General features: G+C 38.8%; 1 protein-coding gene and 1 pseudogene across 3 annotated transcripts in view; one reads left to right on the forward strand and one right to left on the reverse strand.

Moving 5' to 3' along the window:
• PIK3C3 (phosphatidylinositol 3-kinase catalytic subunit type 3) overlaps positions 1-20,189 on the reverse strand; it is a 151,804-nt gene that overhangs the window by 20,763 nt on the left and 110,852 nt on the right. For all 3 annotated transcript variants that reach the window (XM_008261249.4, XM_070049904.1, XM_070049905.1), the window contains one exon: positions 10,554-10,722. In XM_008261249.4, the coding sequence (XP_008259471.1) occupies positions 10,554-10,722 (169 nt within the window). The remainder of the gene's footprint in view (positions 1-10,553; positions 10,723-20,189) is intronic.
• On the forward strand, positions 8,154-8,280 carry LOC127492505 (U2 spliceosomal RNA; annotated as a pseudogene).

Here is a 20,189-nt window from a genome sequence, read left to right on the forward strand (position 1 = left end):
TTAGAAACGAAGATTTATAGCTGGTCTCAGAAAAACTGTCAATACAAGTGCCTACATTCCTTTATGCATGGAGGTCAGGATTCAAGTAATACAGAATTCCTGTCATCTACTTGTCTATAATAAAATTGCACAAGTTACTAAAAAAAAAACTATTAAAAACTTGAAGTATAGTAATGGCACTTGTATACAAAAAGGTCTCTCTATGAGTTTCAAATTACATATTTTTATCATTTTTATTGCTGATGAAAATCAAGAGAGGTTATAATAAAAACTTCTACCTTGGGGCCGGTGCTAGGGTATAATGGGTAAAGCCGCTGCCTGCAGTGCCGGCATCCCATACAGGCACCGGTTCAAGTCCCAGATACTCCACTTCTGATCCAGCTCTCTGCTATGGCCTGGCAAAGCAGTAGAAGATGGCCCAAGTCCTTGGGCTCCTGTACCCATGTGGGAGACCCGGAAGAAGCTCCTGGCTTTGGATCCGCACAGCTCCAGCCATTGTGGCCAACTGGGGAGTGAACCAGCGGATGGAAGACCTCTTTCTCTCTCTATGTAACTCTGACTTTCAAATAAATAAATAAATCTTAAAAAAAAAAAAAAAAAAACTTCTACTTTGTAATCAAATTGGCCCTAAAACACTTAATACTTTTAAAAAAGGTATAACAGCTAAATAGCTTTAGTGGATCTTTAGGTTCCTGATTTCCTTGAAAAATTAATAAAAATATATGACAGATGCTATTCTATTTCTATTTATATGGTAATTTTATTCATTCCACCATCAAATATTTCCCAAGTACTATACTTGCTACATACAGTATTCTATACAGTAGGGATATAGTAGTGAGCTGAACTAAGAAGGTTCGTATTGCACTCATGAAATTTACATTCTGGAGCATGGTGGGGACTCGCACAATAAACTGAAAAGCAAGATTAACTTTATTTAGGTTGCCTGACAAAAAGATTTTAAAAAGAAAGAGAAAACACACACACACACACACACACACACACAAACCAGGGATACTGGCCAGAGACTTGATGGGGTGGAGAGAGAAGAAATCCTCTTAGGGAGGTACAATTTTATTTTTAATGAACTGAAAATTAATTGCATTTAAAGAGTGGAGTAACACATTCTGAAATGCATTCTTTATTTTTAAATTTCATTTATTTATTTAGAAAGGCAGAGCAACAGACAAAAAGGAGGAGGCAGATAGAGCTTTTCCATTGGTTCACTTCCCAAATGTCCACAATAGTCAGAACTGAGCCAGAGTGAAGGCAGAAGCCAGGAGCTCCATCCAAGTCTCCTACAAGGGTGGCAGCAGACTAAATCTTCCACTGCCTTCCCAGATACATTAGCAGAAAACTGGATTAGAAGCAGGGCATCTAGGACTCAAAATGGTACTCTGATATGGGATGCCAGTAACAGTTAATGGCTTAATTTGATGTGCTATAATGCTGGCCCCCTGATACACATTTGTAAAAGCTTTCACTGGTCATCTTGTAGATGTAGGGAACCCACATCACAGAGTTCCATGTGGAAAAGTAACAACATGGAAGCAATCCAGCTATGTTTTGGTGAGTGGACAGACTAGCCAATACTTAGTAATAGTATCAATGAAGACAGGGAGAAAGAGGAACTGAATGTCACCATGACCATAAGTAACAGGACTCTAATTTCTTCACCAAAATTTAAAAAATAAAATAAAAAAAAGCTTGACTCAAGTAGGAACCGGATTTTAGGTGGAGAACTGAGAATTCCATTTAGACATACTAAGTTTGACATGATCACTAGATTTTGAGCAGAGATGCTAAGTAGGCAGTTAGATATATTTCAGAGGAGGTATCAGAACTGGTATTTGAAGCCATCAGTATTTGGGTTACATTTAAAGTTACAGGACTGAATAAAAACAGATAAGAGGGCTTGGGGGAAACAATCCATAACTAAAACTCTTTATAAGGATAATGAGATTTCTGGATAGTTTATCAGAGGTTAGAAAGATGGAAGAAAACAGTAAAAAAAAAAAAAAGCATGAATGACTAGTGAGGCAAAAAGAAAACAGGGCAGTGGGTTTCACCAAGTTGAAAGAAAAGATTTTCAGGAATAAAGGACTGGTCAACTGTGTTATAATCTGCCAAGAAGCAAAAATGGACATTAGGTTTGGAATTTATAACTATTTATCTTGATAGAATTAGTTTTGGTAGCATAACTGGAATGGAAAACCTTACTGCAGAAGGTTGAAGAAAAGAAGGCAAGTGGAGACAGAAAGATTTATTACAGTAGAGAGTGGAGAAACAGGGTAGAAGTACAATTTTTAGCAATACCCTTGGCCTCTCCCCCTTGATGTCTGTAACAATCATCAGTTGTGATGATCAAAAATGTCTCCAGATATTGCCAAATGTGACCCAAGGGGAGGAGGGAGTACAAAATAGCTCCAAGCTGAGAACCAGTGGTTTAAAATCAGTAGTGAGCACAACACAATCGTTGGATTTTCTTCAGGAGCATACAGCTGTTGCTGTGTATGCATGACACAGAAGGAGACATGACATAGGAAGAAGAACCGGGTTGGGGTTTCAGCAGGTGAAGCCATAGGACAGGATACAAATGTCTGAGATAAAGTTTAGAGGAAAGGGCAATAAGAATGATTACATTTTGGAACAAAAGTCTAGTAGGGAAAAGAAAAAAGTGAGAATATGAAGTAAATGAGTTGTAAGGGTACAAAGCATTGCTCAGAGAACAGAAAGCTTGGGACTGAGATTTTGGAAGACAATATTTACCAGTATTGATTAGATACAGGCACTATGTGAAGAAGACAAAACCTCAAGAGACCAGTGCATGGCTGGACTATCATCTTGGATACTGAGGTCACACTAACAGTAAAGGAAAAGATAATGAAAATTTTCAATGAATAGGAATGATGGGAAGGTCAGCAGCTGATGGTTGATAGTGGGTAACATATCTGATGGTATGGTCTTTAATGGAGTTAGATGTGTCTACGTTTTTCTCCTACAAGGGACAAGTAAAGAAATAGTTTGGAAGAGGTATTAAGCAGCTGGAGGGGCAACAAGGCCTTCTCTGTGAGAATAAAGATGATTTACCTGAGTAGGTTGTAAGGGATATAGTTAGCAGAATACAGCCAGATGGGCATATGACATTAGGGGAAAATAAAAAAAGATATTGTTTTAATTAACCCTCAATTATTCACACTCTGCTTTGTTGATTACATAGCTTCTTCCCATCTAGCCACGGAGGAATCCTAAGAAATCTATCCAAGAGTAACACAAAGAGAGGAAATCTGATTGCCCATTCGACTGACATGGGGAGTTCTCAGAACTGTCTCTCGCAATCAGTTCCCCATGTTATTTTGTTAGGCTGGCAGGATCTATGTTAAAATGTCTGTCTTTACAAAGGCAGAGTGTGTGTTTCATTTCACAAAAGCAAATATCAATGTTTTCCGGATTATCTGCAAGTTTAACCATCCATACTTCTATTGTTATAGCAAAGACAAAGAATGAAATACAAATGGAACATTCTGTAAGAAGCTTAAATACTTTGTGGATGATTTGTCACTACCTTAACTGTATTAATCTTTTACATCTGTTGTCATTAACCTGCATTTTGCCTTTAAGACTTAATAAACCAAAACAAATTATATATTTGTTAAATAAGATGTAAAGGTTACTGAAAGTCTTTAAAACCAATATTAAAAAGCAACATAAGGTCAAAGTTAAAAAAAAATGATAGTGTAGGGAAGTAAGCAAAATGAAGTCTAGACGAAGATGGTAAAAGGACAAGAAATAATTTGATTTTTCTTTAAAGAAGCACATCATTGAAGGAAAACATACTCTGTTTTACTCATGTTACTACAAACCTTCATGCTAGTCATACAAAATGGTTTAAATTTTTCAAGAAAAATATTCAATACTGAAAATAAAAATGTAATTCACTATATGAGATTAGGGTCTTAACATTATTTCAGAGGGCTATTTTTCCTACATTTCATATGTTTTATATATGGCAAATATCAGAGTTGAATCCAAATAGTTATTTAATAAGTATACTACTTTAAGAAGGGGAAATCTGGGGCTGGCACTTTGGCCCAGGGAGTTTTGGCGCAGCCCTGGCCTGAAGCACCAGCATCCCGAATGGGTGCCAATTCTAGTCCCGGTTGCTCCTCTTCCAGTCCAGCTCTCTGCTATGGCTGGCAATGCAGAAGATGGCCCAAGTCCTTGGGCCCCTGCACCCACGTGGGAAAGAAGCTCCTGGCTCCTGGCTTTGGATCGGTGCAGCTCTGGCCACTGCAGCCATCTGGGGAGTGAACCAGTGGATAGAAGACCTCTCTCTGTCTCTACCTCTCTCTGTAACTCTGACTTTCAAATAAATAAATAAATCTTTAAAAAAAAATGGGGAATCATTTAGTTAATGATGAAAGGTAGTACTGATGTTTGGTGACTCAGCAAGCATTAAGACAATATAAGAACCTTACCTGATACAGTTAAATGCATTTCCACTTTATATGGTAAAATTCATGACCAAAAAATGTAAGGTCATCTTTGTGTCAACGGTGTCTAATATGGTATTTGACATTAACATCCAATTTAAAAGAGTTAAGTTTACCTTGAATACTTTAAAGTATTTCAGTGTTACTATTATGATGGCAATGTAAAAATAAATGTACAATTGCTGGTATTATATGTACTGAGAAGAGAGGACATATTTTGTTACATGAAAATCACTATACCATTAAAGTTGGTCTCAAAATCTGAACAGTTGTAACCATTCATAATTGAGTTCAAAAGAGCCTGCTCTGCTTCTGTGATTCCATGGCCTTCTTGTTGAAAAAGCTAATCAGTAATCAACAAATATCATAAAAGAAGGTAGTTGTTCATACCTAAAACCTCCAAATAAAGAGGAAATCCAAAGGGCCAACAGGCACATGAAAAAATGTTCAAGGTCATTAGCAATCAGGGAAATGCAAATCAAAACCACAATGAGGTTTCACCTCACCCCAGTTAGAATGGCTCACATGCAGAAATCTACCAACAACAGATGCTGGCGAGGATGTGGGGAAAAAGGGACACTAACCCACTGTTGGTGGGAATGCAAACTGGTCAAGCCACTATGGAAGTCAGTCTGGAGATTCCTCAGAAACCTGAAGATAACCCTACCGTTCGACCCAGCCATCCCACTCCTTGGAATTTACCCAAAGGAATTTAAATTGGCAAATAAAAAAGAGGTCTGCACCCTAATGTTTATTGCAGCTCAATTCACAATAGCTAAGACCTGGAACCAACCTAAATGCCCATCAACGATAGACTGGATAAAGAAATTATGGGATATGTACTCTTTAGAATACTATACCGCAGTAAGAAACAACGAAATCCAGTCATTTGCAACAAAATGGAGGAATCTGGAACACATCATGCTGAGTGAAATAAGCCAGTCCCAAAGGGACAAATACCATATGCTCTCCCTGATCGGTGACGACTGACTGAACACCAAGAGGGAAACCTGTTGGAGTGAGGTGGACACTATGGGAAATGGTGGCTTGATCAGCATAGCCCTGACTGTTAATGAACAACTTAATACATTATCCCTCTTAGTAGTTTTTTTATCTGTTCTACTTAATATGACTGGTTTAGATCTGTAATTGATGCACAGTTATTCTTAAGTGTTGAAAATTAACTGAAATGTGATCCCTGTTGAACATGGTGGTGGGAATGGGAGAGGGAAGAGATGTATAATTTGGGACATGCTCAGGCTGACTTGCCCCAAGTGGTGGAGTTGGAAGCATACCAGGGGATTCCAATTCAATCCCATCGATGTGGCATGTACCAATGCCATCTCACTGTTCCAGGTGATCAGTTTCAGTTCACAGTTGGTCATGGTGAAGGGACTGGGAGTCAAAGGGAGCACATAGACAAGTCTAGTACCTGCTAACGCTAACTAATGGAGTAAATAAAGGGGAGAGTGATCCAACATGGGAAGTGAGATACTCAGCAGACTCATAGAATGGCAGATGTCCTAAAATAGCACTCTGGCCTCAGAATCAGCCCTAAAGGCATTCGGAGCTGGCTGAAAAGCTCATGAGAGTATTTCAGGCATGGAAAGCCAAGACACTCTGGCAAAAGATCTCTGCGAGTGAGATCCCAGTGGAAAGAACAGGTCTTCAAAGAAGGAGGTACCTTTCTCTGAAGGAAGGAGAGAACCTCCACTTTGACTATGACCTTGTCTAAACAAGATAAGAGTCGGAGAACTCAGAGGGCTTCCATAGCCTTGGAAACTCATGGCTGGAGCATAGGGAGATTACTGATGCCATAGACAGGAGTGTCAATTGGTAAAGTCAACAACAGGAGTCACTGTGCACTTACTCCTCATGTAGGATCTCTATCCTTAATGTGCTGTACATGGAGATTTAATGCTATAACGAGTACTCGAACAATATATTTCACTTTGTGTTTCAATGGGGGTGCAAACTGTTGAAATCCTTACTTAATGCATACTAAACTGATCCTCTGTAAAAAAAAAAAAAAAGAAAAGAAATTATCAATTCCCAACTTGACTCTCACTGGGATTAAACATGACAATAGGTCTGCTCTGATTTCATCATCATTTAAAAAAAATCATCTATTATTTTTCACTTTATGTTTCTGTGAGGGAGCAAACTGTTGAAATCCATACTTAATGTACACTAAGCTGATCTTCTGTATATTAAGATAATCGAAAATGAATCTTGATGTGAATGGAAGGGGAGAGGGAGTGGGAAAGGGGAGGGTTGTGGGTGGGAGGGACGGTATGGGGGGGAAGCCATTGTAATCCATAAGTCGTACTTTGGAAAACTATATGCATTAAATAAAAGTTTAAAAAAAAAAAAAAAAAAAAAAAAACCTCCACAAATAGAAAATGTCAAATATAAAGTCTAAAAACGTTTTTTAACTGCCAGATTAATTCTTATGCCTTAAAAGTAAATTTTAAAAGTAACTGCATCATACTCTAAAACTCAACATTTGAAAATATGTTGGAGTGAGTGTTTAGCCTCGCAATTAAGCCACCAGCATCCAACATCAGAGAACCTAGGTCTGATTCCTAGCTCTGGCTCCTAACAACTTAGACCCTGGCAGACGACAGTGATAGGTGACATAATTGGATTCCTGTCTCCTACCTGGGTAATGTGGATTGTGTTCCCAGCTCCTGTATTTGGCTTGTCCAGATGCAGCCATAATGAGCATTTGGTCAGTCAATGAGTGGACCCTCTCTGTATTTTTTTCTCTATCTCTGCTTCTCAAATAAATAAAACTTCTGAAAATTCTTAAAAAAATAAATACTGCTCAAAATATTAGGGTATAGCTGATCTTAACTGAAGTGCAGTAAAATTTTTAAAAATAAAAAATAGGGTACAGGTAATCACCCTAGTGGTTAAGATACAGGTTAGGATATCTAAATGTTATGCTGAAGTGCTTGGGGTTTGAGTCCCAGCTCTGCTCCCAATTCCAGCTTACTGCTAATGTGTACCCTGGAAGGCAGCAGGTGATGGCTCAAGTAGTTTTTCTGCTACTAATGTGGGAGCCAGGACTGAAGTTTCTGGCCCCTGGCTTTAACCTAGCCCAGCCTAGGATAAAGCAGGCATTTCCATGGAGTGAACCAGTGGATGGTAGCTCTGTCAGTCTCTCTCTTTCTCCTCTTTATTTTTCTACCTCTCAAATTAAGAAATTTAATGGCTGGTGCCACGGCTCACTAGGCTAATCCTCTGCCTGCGGCGCCGGCACCCTGGGCTCTAGTCCCGGTTGGGGCGCTGGTTCTGTCCCAGTTGCTCCTCTTCCAGTCCAGCTTTCTGCTGTGGCCTGGGAAGGCAGTGGAGGATTGCCCAAGTCCTTGGGCCCTGTACCCCCATGGGAGACCAGGAGGAAGTACCTGGCTCCTGGCTTCGGATCGGCACAGTGCACTGGCCATAGCGGCCATCCGTTGGATGAACCAACGGAAGGAAGACCTTTCTCTCTGTCTGTCTCTCTCTCACTAACTCTGCCTGTCAAAAAAAAAAAAAAAAAAAAAAAGAAAAGAAATTTAACAATAGAAAATTTTCATGAAAATTTATCTGAAGATTTAGATTAAATCTCCTGTGACTTTTCTTTGTACAGAGAAAGTTAACTTTAGCTCTGCATACATTGCTTCTCAGCCTTTTGGCTAAGATCAAGTGTAGTAACTTTGGCTCTACATTAATAACCTTCCGCTGTTTTCCCTCTCAACAAAATCATTACTAATCCATTTCCAGTGATAGTTTATAAACCACATTGTTTCTCTCCTGCTTTGAGTTCTCTTGGACATTTCTAAGAATATTATTCCATATCCGCTTGTTTCATCACTGAGATAGCCACGGTTCCATGTAGTTCCCTAGAGGCTATGACTATTTCAACTAAAATTCCCACAAGTTAAAGTAGAACTCTCATCTCTATGAAGCACTACCAAGCAAATCAAAAAAACACTGATTTTTTTCATTATTCTTTGAGTATTTCAGAGGAGTAAAACTGAGCCATTCTTCCACGCAAAGGATGTGAGTAAAATGCGTATTAGAGAATCTGGGACACGTGGAAGACACTGAGTTTACAATGAAAAGCTATTCACTGCAAGGCCATAGTCAAAGTGGAAGTTCTCTCCTCCCTTCAGAGAAAGGTACCTCCTTCTTTGATGGCCCGTTCTTTCTACTAGGATCTCACGCGCAGAGATCTTTCATTTAGGTCCTTTTTTTTTTTTTTTTTTTTTGCCAGAGTGTCTTGGCTTTCCATGCCTAAACTACTCTCATGGGCTCTTCAGCCAGATCCAAATGCTTCAAGGGCCGATTCTGAGGCCAGAGTGCTGTTTAGGCCTTGTCAAAATAAGATCAAAGTCGGCAAGCTCAGGGGGCTTCCATGGCCTTGGCAACTCATGACTAGAGCCTGGGGAGATTGCTGACGCCTTAAACAAGAGTGTCAATTTGTTAAGTCAACAACAGGAGTCACTGTGCATTTACTTCCCATGTAGGATCTCTGTCCTTAATGTGTAGTTCGATGTGAATTAATGATATGACTAGTGCTCAAACAGTATTTGGCAATTTGTGTTCCGTGTGGGGGCAAACTGATGAAATCTTTACTTAATATATACTAAATTGATCTTCTGTACATAAAGATAATCGAAAATGAATCTTGATGTGAATGGAATGGGAGAGGGAGTGGGAGATGGGAAGGTTGTGGGGGGGTGGGAAGTTATGGGGGGAAAAAGCCATTGTAATCCATAAATTGTACTTTGGAAATTTATATCTACTAAATAAAAGATAAAAAAAAAAGACATAAAAAAAAGAAAAGCTACTCACTGCAAATATGAAACATGATTAACACAGAACAGCCCATTTCCTGGGACCAGCAACATCAATATCACCCAGGAACAAGGCCTACCTACAGAACTAAAGCAGAAATTCTGAGGGTTTTCATACAAATTAGAGTTATCATTCAACAAAGATACAGAGTGTCTGTGTTTCACATAATATATAAGTAAGTGAGGTTACAAAAAGAAGTATAAGTTAATACAGCTTAACTAACAAAACAAAAGGTACTGAAAATGGTTGGATGACAGAGCCTGCATGATTAGGAAACTCATGGTCTACTGGCTATATTTTTTCCTGAAGAGCATGCAAGGTTATGATGTCTCCTGAGCTGGGATTTTCTGCTTGACTAAGAAAATTCATTTTGCATGGTCAGGCTGATCCTGTCATTTTTTACTAATCAGCAGTTACAATTTAAATGTAACAAACATGGGGACTGGTATTGCGGCACAGTGGATGACACCACTGCCTGTGACGCCTGTGGGTGTCCCATCTGCTCTACTTCTGATCCAGCTCCCTGCTAATGAACTGGGAAAGCAGCAGAGGAGAGCCCAAGTGTTTGGGTCCCTGACACCCACGTGGGAGACCTAGATGAAGCTCCTGGTTCCTGGCTCTAGCCTGTCTCAGCCCTGGCCATTGTGGAAAGAACCAGTGGATGGAAGATCTTTCTCTCTCTCTCTGTCTCCCTAACTCTGAGTTTCAAAAATTACATAAACCTTTAAAATTTCAATAAATCCATTCTAAATAAGATAAATCCTTCATTCTTTCAAAAAGAAATGGGAAACCATGTAGAAAGAAGAAAAACAACCCAGCAGGGTGATTGCAATCCTCCAAGACTGCCTTCAGGGATATGTGAATGACACAGTTTCTTCACTCTGTCTATATCCCAATATTGTCAAAGTACACACCAAATGCTTCACTTAAATGATGTGAAGCCTTCTTGTGTGCTATCTTGTACAACACCAGCTTCCCAATGGGTAGGATGCAGCTATGAGATAGCAAATGGCAGAGCAAGAAATTTTATCTGGTTTTCCTTTGATATCAGGTCGTTTATCAAAAATTGGTATCAAATGATTATTTGGAAATATTATAGCCTGAGTTTTTCTGAAAACAAGAGTAATGCTAACAAATATATACATCTGAAAACTCCCATTCTTGCTCTAGCAAAGAAATTTATCAAAATTCTCTATACTGAGCAAATCAACTTACCTCCTGAGGTGGAGAAAAGCTGTATAACACTGTTTACGGAACTCCTGGTACTGTTCACTCTGTGTGCCCCCCATTCCTTCTACCATTTCTTTATTCAGCTTCATTGGAGGAGGAAGAGGCTTTGGATCTCGACCCAAAATATATCCAAAGTCTATGTGGAAGAGTTTTCCTGGATGTTGACAAGAAATTCATTGTTTCAAGAATTAATTTAAAGAACTAGGAAAGGAATACATCACATAATCATATAGGCAGTATGTCTATGCAAAGAGTATTTAGTTCATGATGAAACCTATTACAAGGTTTGATTTTCTAATTCCAGAATAGGCAGTAGCCTTCAGAGCACATTTAGTTCATTTTAACTCACATTCATTCAGATGAAACCATGCTTAAAAATCATTCCATGGTAACATTAATTTAAAAATGTATTCTCTGTTTTTAGGTGTCCAGACTCAGACAGTCAAAACCCAGGTAATACTTTAAGGTATCAGCCAAAAGTAGAATTGTCGCTCCCCCTCTTCGCGGAGGAACGACACAGGACCCTGCGCTGTTCTTTTGTCTGCTCGGCCCTTCCCAGGTTTGCTGCTGGTTCTTCCCAGGTTGGCTACCGTCCCTTCCACCTCCGTGGAAGGGCGGTTCCCCCTGCCACTTTCCCCACTTCCGCAGGGGAGCGGCACACCGCCGGCCGGCTCTCTCGGGGGCTGCTCAGGTGTTCCTTCAGATAGATGTTCCTGGTGCATGTTGTCTCTCTCCTCCTTTATAGTCCTCTTCCACCAATCCCAACTCTGCTACCCACACGCCGAGTACGCTGCTCTCCTCCAATCAGGAGCAAGATCAGCTCCTGCAGCTCAGTCAATCAAATTGGCGAGAGGCAGCTGTGTAGAAGCTGTTTACTCCCTTCTCAGCGCCATATTGTGGGAGAGCAGATGCATAGAATAAGTCTTAATTCGAGTAACTTAGTCTAGTCCGAGTTGCTCCCCACATAGAATCTTGTAACAAATTTCTCATGCTACAGTTTGAGCCAAGTGCAATCCATAACTAAAAATTTTAAAGCAGTTCAAGCACAAAAAAGTTGTCATAGAATTTCCATGTAGAAGATGATAAAAGGATACAACTCAAATTCACTCTAAAGGATCTGTACTATTTTCATACTGAAAGTGGCAATTTAGTTTAAATATTACATGATCTCTCATGCTAATGTTGAATTAAACTTTATTAATTGGCAATACAAATTTAATGTATAAATTTATAAATGTCTTCACTGTACAGTTACAGAATAATGGTCATATAGTAGTATGAGGTTTTATGTTATACATTATTTAAGATTATAAACTACGTCAACATGAGGGGTTTCATTTCCATTTAAGAAATTTATGTATCACGCATGACTGTAGAATACCTTTTCAGAGTCCAAAAATGGACTTCAGTAGTCTCTTAAGCATAATGAAATGCAGTTTTGGAAAGATCTATATACCTCACCAGAATTCCAGCGGGAGACTGATTTTAAAAATATAAGGAAGGAGACAGCACTGGGGAGCAACAAGTTACAATGCAGCACGCAATCCTGGCATTCTACATAGGAGTCCTGGCTCCTTCCTAATGCTGCTGAGAAAGCAGCTGAAGAGAACTTAAATACCTGGGCTCCTGCCATCCATATGGGATACTAGGATGAGGTTCCTGACTCTGGGCTTTAGCCTAGCCCAGATGCTGTGGGCATTTGGGAGGTAAACCAACACATGAGCAGATGAAAGATCCACCTCTCTATCTCTTCCCCCAACCCTTTTTTTTTCCTCTTAGGCAGAGAGAAAGAAAGAGAGGGAGAGGGAGACAGGGAAGGAAAGGAAGGAAGAAATGATGGAAGGGGCAGTTCCAAGATGGCAGAATAGGGAGGGAGCTTACTGATCTAGTCCGGGAGAAGACAGTTTTTAAAAAAGTGGAGATAGTGTAATATCAAGGAAGAGTTAGGGAAAAAACAGCACAGAAAGCTCTACCGAAATTACAGGAACATGCTAGATCTAAATGGAGGGTGTGGGCGCCCACGGCTTGGGACTCCAATAGCCGAGAGCCTCCACACCAGTGCTGGAAAGTGAGGTGAGACGAAACTGCGGTAGCCTGAGACACTGGCAAAAAAGTGGCAGGAAGAGCCTAGAGGGAAGGAGGCTTGAAGCCCCATGGGGGAAAGTGCAATAGACTAAGTCTCTCCAATCACCTTTTAAAGGCATACAAGCCAATAGAGCAGGCATCATTTTGGACATTGTAACAGTTGCACCACCTCATGTCTGTGCCAGCAGTCAGCCAAGCAGAGACTCCTGACTCGTGGGGAGAAGTAACAGGGGGCTGGGAGCTTCTGACTATGTGAAGCTTCTGAACTGGGGCTTTGAAAAAAAAAAACAAAACTGAAGATGTGTGGGAGAACTCACAGTGTGGCTGAGACTTTGAGCAGTCTCGGTGGGAGACGCCACAAGCTATGGAGGGCCTTGGTTACCGGGTAAAAGACATTGCTGGGGAATCTGAACTTACACTGAGGACTGCACAGATCCTTTGTGTGGTCCTTGGGACAAAACAGACAAATATTATACCCACTGGGGCTAGCACTTAGGTACTGGTCTCCCTCAAGAAGAGCTCAGCTGAGCAGAATTACTTCCCTTTTGATTGAAAAAAAGAGAGAGATTTACCATGCCAAACCTGGTGTGTCACCTTAGGCATGCCCTTAACCCTGGAGAACTGAACAGAGCTCTCTGGCCACGCCTCCTACAAGCCTTTAGAGACTGAGTGAAAGCAGACAGTCCACTTAACTAGAGAGCCATAGTATAAGGATAAAAGCCACCAGAGCATAAAAAAATAATAATAAAAAGAAGAAACCAACAAGTGTCTCCACAAATGCCAAACAACAAGTGCAACAACCCAAGAAACAATAAGGAAGACAACATTATGCTTCCAAAAGAACACGACATTTCAACACAAGATTATGAAGATGATGAGACAGAAGAAATGCAAGAAATGGAACTCAAAAAAATGATGATAAAGTTACTTAGAAATAATCCAAAGCAAACGCAGGAACTCCTGAAATCCATGCAGGACATGAAAGAAAACTGCTCTCACAAAATTTAAAACTTCAAGAGGAATCAAAATGAAATGAGTAATTCAATAGAACATGACACTGAAATACTGAAATCAAAATGAAATGAAGAATTCAATAGAACAAATAGAAAATGAAGTTGAGAGCATTAAAAATAGAATCAGTGAGGCAGAAGACAGAACATCAGACTTAGAAGAAAGAACACAGGAAAGTATGCAGTCAAACCAAAGTCAAGAAGAAAAAATTAGAAATCTAAAAAATATTGTTGAGAATCTACAGGATACTTTTAAAAAACCCAGCATTCAGGTTCTAAGAGTTCATGAAGGCATGGAGAGAGAGAGAAAGGATTACAAAGCCTTTTTAGTGAGACACTAGCAGAAAACTTCCCAGGTTTGGACAAAGAAAGAGACGTCCAAGTACAGGAAGCACACAGAAGTCCCAATAGACATGAGCAGAAAAGATCCTCGCCATGACACATTGTAATCAAACTGACCACAGTGAAACATAAAGAAAAGATTCTAAAATGTGCAAGAGAGAAGCACCAGATTACTTTCAGAGGATCTCCAATTAGACTCACAGCTGACTTCTCTTCAGAAACACTGAAGGCTAGGAGAGAATGGTGAGATACAGCCCAAGTCCTGAGAGAAAAAAACTGTCATCCCAGAATATTATAACCTGCAAAGCTCTCAGTTGTGAATGAAGGTAAAATAAAGACCTTTCATAGAAAATAGAAATTGAAAGAATTTGTCACAACTCGTCCAGGCTTGCAAAAGATGCTTAAAGATGTGTTACACACAGAAATACAGAAACACAGTCATCAATATGAAAGAAGGTAAAGGAAGAAAATCTCTCAGTAAAAGATCACAGAAAGTTCAAAGTATAAATTAAAAATATCTTGGGAAAAATGGCAGGGTGAAGTCACTACTTACCAACAGTCACATTGAATGTAAATGGCCTCAACTTTCCAATTAAAAGTTACAGACTGGCTGAATGGAATAAAAAACAAAACCCATGTACGTGCTGCTTACAAGAAACACCTTTCCAACAAAGGTGCATGTAGACTAAATTGAAAGGTTGGAAAAAGATATTCCATGCCAACAGAAACCAAAAAAAAAGAGCTGGCATAGCCATCTTAATATAAGACAAAATAGACTAGACTATAATTAAAAAAATTGTTAAGAGACAAAGAGAGGAACTATATAATGATCAAGAGTTCCATTCAACAGAAAGATATAACTATTATAAACATATATGCACCTAATTACAGGACATCGGGCTATTTAAGATATGTTAATGGATCTAAAGGGGGACTTAGACTCCAATACAATAGTATTGGGAGACTACAATACTCCACTTTCAGCAAAGGATAGATCAACCAGACAGAAAATCAATAAGGAAATAGGAGATTTAATCAACCCTATAGCCCAAATGCATCTAACAGATATCTACAGAACTTTTCATCCTATACTTGAAGAAGACACATTCTTCTCAGCAGTACATGGAACTTTCTCTAGGATTGACCACACACTAGGCCATAAAGCAAGTTTCAGTAAATTCAGAAAAATCAAAATCATACCATGCATTTTCTCAGATGACAATGGAATGAAGCTGTAAATCAGCAACTCAGGAATCTTTAGAACATATGAAAACACATGGAGACTAAAAAACATGCTCTTGAATGAACAGTGGGTCATAGAAGAAACCAAAAGAGAAATCAAAAACTTTCTGAAAGCAAATGAAGATAAGTAAACAACATACCAAAACTTATGGGATACAGCAAAAGCAGTGTTAAGAGGAAAGCTTATAGTAATGGGTGCCTACATCAAGAAATTGGAAAAGCACCAAATAAATGAGCTATCAATGCATCTCAAGTATCTAGAAAAACTACAGCAAATCAAACCCACAACTAGTAGGAAAAGAGAAATAATTAAAATTAAAGAAGAATTCAACAAAATTGAATAAAAAAAAATTACAAAAGATCAGCAAAGGGGGCCAGTGCTGTGGCTCAGTGGGTTAAAGCCCTGGCCTGAAACGCCAGCATCCAATATGGACGCCGGTTCGAGTCCCGGCTGCTTCTCTTCCGATCCAGCTCTCTGCTATGGCCTGGGGAAGCAGGAGACGATGGCCCAAGTCCTTGGGACCCTGCACCCGCGTGGGAGACCCGGAGGAAGCTCCTGGCTCCGGAACAGCACAGCTCCAGCCGTTGTGGCCAATTGGGGAGTGAACCATCGGATGGAAGACCTCTCTCTACTCTGCCTCTCCTCTCTCTGTGTAACTCAGACTTTCAAATAAATAAAATAAATCTTTTTAAAAAAAGATCAGTCAAATAAAGAGCTGCTTTTTGAAAAAATAAACAAAATTCACACACCTTTGGACCTACTAACGAAAAAAAGAAAGAATACTCAATTCAATAAAATTAGAGATGAAAAAGGAAGTGTAACAACAGACACCACAGAAATAAAGAGTCATCAGAAATTACTACAAAGAGTTGTATGCCAACAAACTGGGAAATCTAGCAGAATTGGATAGATTCCTGGACACATACAACCTACCTAAATTGAACCATGAAGACATAGAAAACCTAAACAGACCAATAACCAAGTCAGAAATTGAATCAATAATAAAGGTACTCCCAAAAAAGAAAAGCCCTGGACCGGATGGATTCACTGCTGAAGTCCACCAGACACTTAAAGAAGAACTAACTCAAATTCTTTTCAAACTATTCAAAACAGCTGAAAAAGATGGAATTTCCCAAATTCTTTCTATGAAACCAGCATCACCTTAATTCCTAAGCCTAAAAAAGATACAGCATTGAAAGAAAATTACAGACCAATTTCCCTGATGAACACAGATGCAAATATCCTCAATAAAATTCTGGCCAATAGAATGCAACAATACATCGAAAGATCATACACCCAGACCAAGTGGGATTTATCCCTGGCATGCAGGGATGGTTCAATGTGTACAAATCAATCAATGTGATACACCACATTAACAAACTGAAGAAAAACCATGTGATTTTCTCAATAGATGCAGAGAAAGCATTTGATAAAATACAAAATCCTTTCATGATGAAAACTCTAAGTGAATTGGGTATAGAAGGAACATTCCTCAATACAATCAAAGCAATTTATGAAAAACCCATGGCCAGCATCCTATTGAATGGGGAAAAGTTGGAAGCATTTCCACTGAGATCTGGTACCAGACAGGGATGCCCACTCTCACCACTGCTATTCAATATAGTTCTGGAAGTTTTAGCCAGAGCCATTAGGCAAGAAAAAGAAATTAAAGGGATACAAATTGGGAAGGAAGAACTCAAACTATCCCTCTTTGCAGATGATATGATTCTTTATTTAGGAGATCCAAAGAGCTTTACTAAGAGACTATTGGAACTCATAGAAGAGTTTGGCAAAGTAGCAGGATATGAAATCAATGCACAAAAATCAGCAGCCTTTGTATACACAGGCAATGCCATGGCTGAGAAAGAACAAAGATCACCTTGCAAGACACAGGCACAGGCAAAGACTTCTTGGAAAACACCCCAGAAGCACAGGCAGTCAAAGCCAAAATTAACAATTGGGATTACATCAAATTGAGAAGTTTCTGTACTGCAAAATAAATAGTCAGGAAAGTGAAGAGGCAACCGACAGAATGGAAAAAAATATTTGCAAATTATGCAACTGATAAAGGATTAATAACCAGAATCTACAAAGAGATCAAGAAACTCCACAACAACAAAACAAACAACCCACATAAGAGATGGGCCAAGGATCTAAACAGACATTTTTCAAAAGAGGAAATCCAATGGTCAACAGACACATGAAAACATGTTCAGGAAAACTAGCCATCAGAGAAATGCAAATCACAGCCACAATGAGGTTTCACCTCACCGCAGTTGGAATGGCTCACATACAGAAATGAACTAACAACAGATGCTGTCAAGGATGTGGGGAAAAAGAGACACTAATCCACTGTTGGTGGGAATGCAAACTGGTAAAGCCACTATGAAAGACAGCTTGGAGATACCTCGGAAATTTGAATATAGCCCTACCACACAACCCAACCATCCCACTTTTTGGAATTCACGCAAGGGAAATTAAATTGGCAAATAAAAGAGCTATCTGCACCTCAATATTTATTGCAGCTCAATTCATAATAGCTAAGACATGGAATCAATCTAATTTTCCTTCAACAGAAGACTAGATAAAGAAATTATGGGATATGTACTCTATGGAATACTACACATTGGTAAAAAAAAAAAATGAAATCTGGTCAATTGTAACAAAATGGAGGAATCATGATGAGTAAATTAAGCCAGTCCCAAAGGGACAAATATCATATGTTCTCCCTAATCGGTGATAACTGAGCACCTAAAAGGAAACCTGCAGAAGTCAAACTGACACTATGAGAAGCAACAACTTGAACAGCCCTTGTCCTGACTGTTGAGGAACAGCTTACCATTTTATTCTTTTTAGTATTTTCTTTTCCTACTTAATACCATTGGTTGAACTCTTTAATTAACACAGAGTTATTCTTAGGTGTTTAAATTTAACTGAAAAGTGATCCCTGTTAAATATAAGAGTGGGAATAAGAGAGGGAGGAGATATACAGTTCGGCACACACTCCTTCGGACTTACTCCTAAGGGTAAAGCTAAAAACTTGCCAGGGGAGTCCAAATCCCATTAAGTTGGCAGGTACCAATGCCATTTTACTAGTTAAAGTGATCAGTTTAAGTTCATAGCTGATCATAATGATAGGATTATGTATCAAAAGGATCACACAAATAAGATCAGTGTCTGCTAATAATAATTGATAGAATTAAAAATAAGAGAATGGTCCAACATGGGAAGCAGTATACACAGCAAGCTCATAGAATGACAAATGCCCAAAACAGCACTCTGGCCTCAGAATCAGTCTTTAAGGCATTCAGATCTGGCTAAAAAGTCCATGAGAGTTTCTCAGGCATGGAAAGCCAAGACACTGTGGCAAAAAATGATCTAAATGAAAGATGTCTGTAAGTGAGATCCCAGTGGAAAGAACAGCCCATCAATGAGGGGGGTACCCTTTTCTGAATGGAGGAGAGAACTTCCACTTTGATTATGGCCTTGTCTAAATAAGGTCTCAGTCTGTAAGCTCAAAAGGTTCCATAGCCTTGGCAGTTCATGATAACAGCCTCAAGTGATTAGTGACGTCATAAATAAAGAGTGTCAATTGTTAAATCAACAACAGGAGTCATTGTGCACTTGCTACTCATGTAGAACCTCTGACTTTAATGTGTTGTACTATGAGAATTAACAGTAAAACTAGTCTTTAAACAGTACTTTATACTTTGTTTGGGTTCAAACTGTTGAAATCTTTACTTAGTATAGAGTTGATCTTCTGTATATAAAGATAATTAAAACTGAATCTTAATGAAGAATGGGATGAGATGGGAGAGGGAGTAGGAGATGGGATGGTTTGCAGGTGGGAGGGTGGTTATGGGGGGAAGAACCACTATAATCCAAAAGTTGTACTTTTGAAATTTATATTTATTAAATGAAAGTTTTCTATAAAAAAAAAAAAGAATTGATGGAAGGGAGTGAGGAAGGGTAAGAGGAAAGAAAGACATCTTTTCAATAACAGAAGCAGTTTTAGAATTAGGAATTGAGTAACTGCAGTACTCACTAGAAAATATCATCTCCTAATTTCTTAAAGACCAAAGGGTATTCTATCATTTTAATTCACCGTGAGTTGAGAAAAAGCTATAATAAACTTCTGTTAAAGATTCCATGGCCTTCACCTGAATATGTTTCCTCCATCTAACTAAGTATAAAATAACATTTTTTTAGCCAGTATAATCCCTAATGGTGCCCAACACTTGAGCAGATTAGTGATTCAGTTTTTGAAACAAAATTGTCCTCACACATGGGTTATTTAAATTGCTCCATGCTTTTAAAAGGAAACTTAGCTCCAATTTTCTCCCTTTCATTGCAGGCATTACTGGAATTCCAACGTTGGTTATGCATCATTGCTTGTAAATGAAAGATATATTTCCATCCTTCTTGTAAGAAAATTCTCAAAGAACAAGATTACTGCTTAATTATAAGCCATTAAAGATTCAGTATTGAACAATGAAACCATTATTATGCTTTGCAAGTTCAAAAAGCCATGTTTTTTGAAAGAGGCTATTAATGTTTTAAGAAAATTCATCCTCCCACATACTAAAGGGAATGATTTTTTAAGTTAATAACTGTAAATGATATATCATTGTAAATGCTTTAAAATATTCATTCCATGAAATTCAAAGAATGTTTAGTTAAGAAGTTCAGGGTGTGTGGTCTTATTCAAAACTATACCTTGAACAGTCAAGAGGTAAAGTGTACAGAAAACAAACCAATTACTGACTTTAATTACTTCCTTTTGTCCCTAACTTGCAATACATAAAGGAATGACAATAATTAAATTTTCCTGTTATTTGCATAAGTGACATGAATTTACTTTAAAATTGTAGCTCAAGACATTTGTAGTTCTTGCATTAAAGAGACTAGATAACTGCTGAATCAAAACTATTGAATGGCACT

This window comes from Oryctolagus cuniculus, chromosome 10, assembly GCF_964237555.1.
Source record: "Oryctolagus cuniculus chromosome 10, mOryCun1.1, whole genome shotgun sequence".
Classification (NCBI taxonomy): Eukaryota; Metazoa; Chordata; class Mammalia; order Lagomorpha; family Leporidae; genus Oryctolagus; species Oryctolagus cuniculus.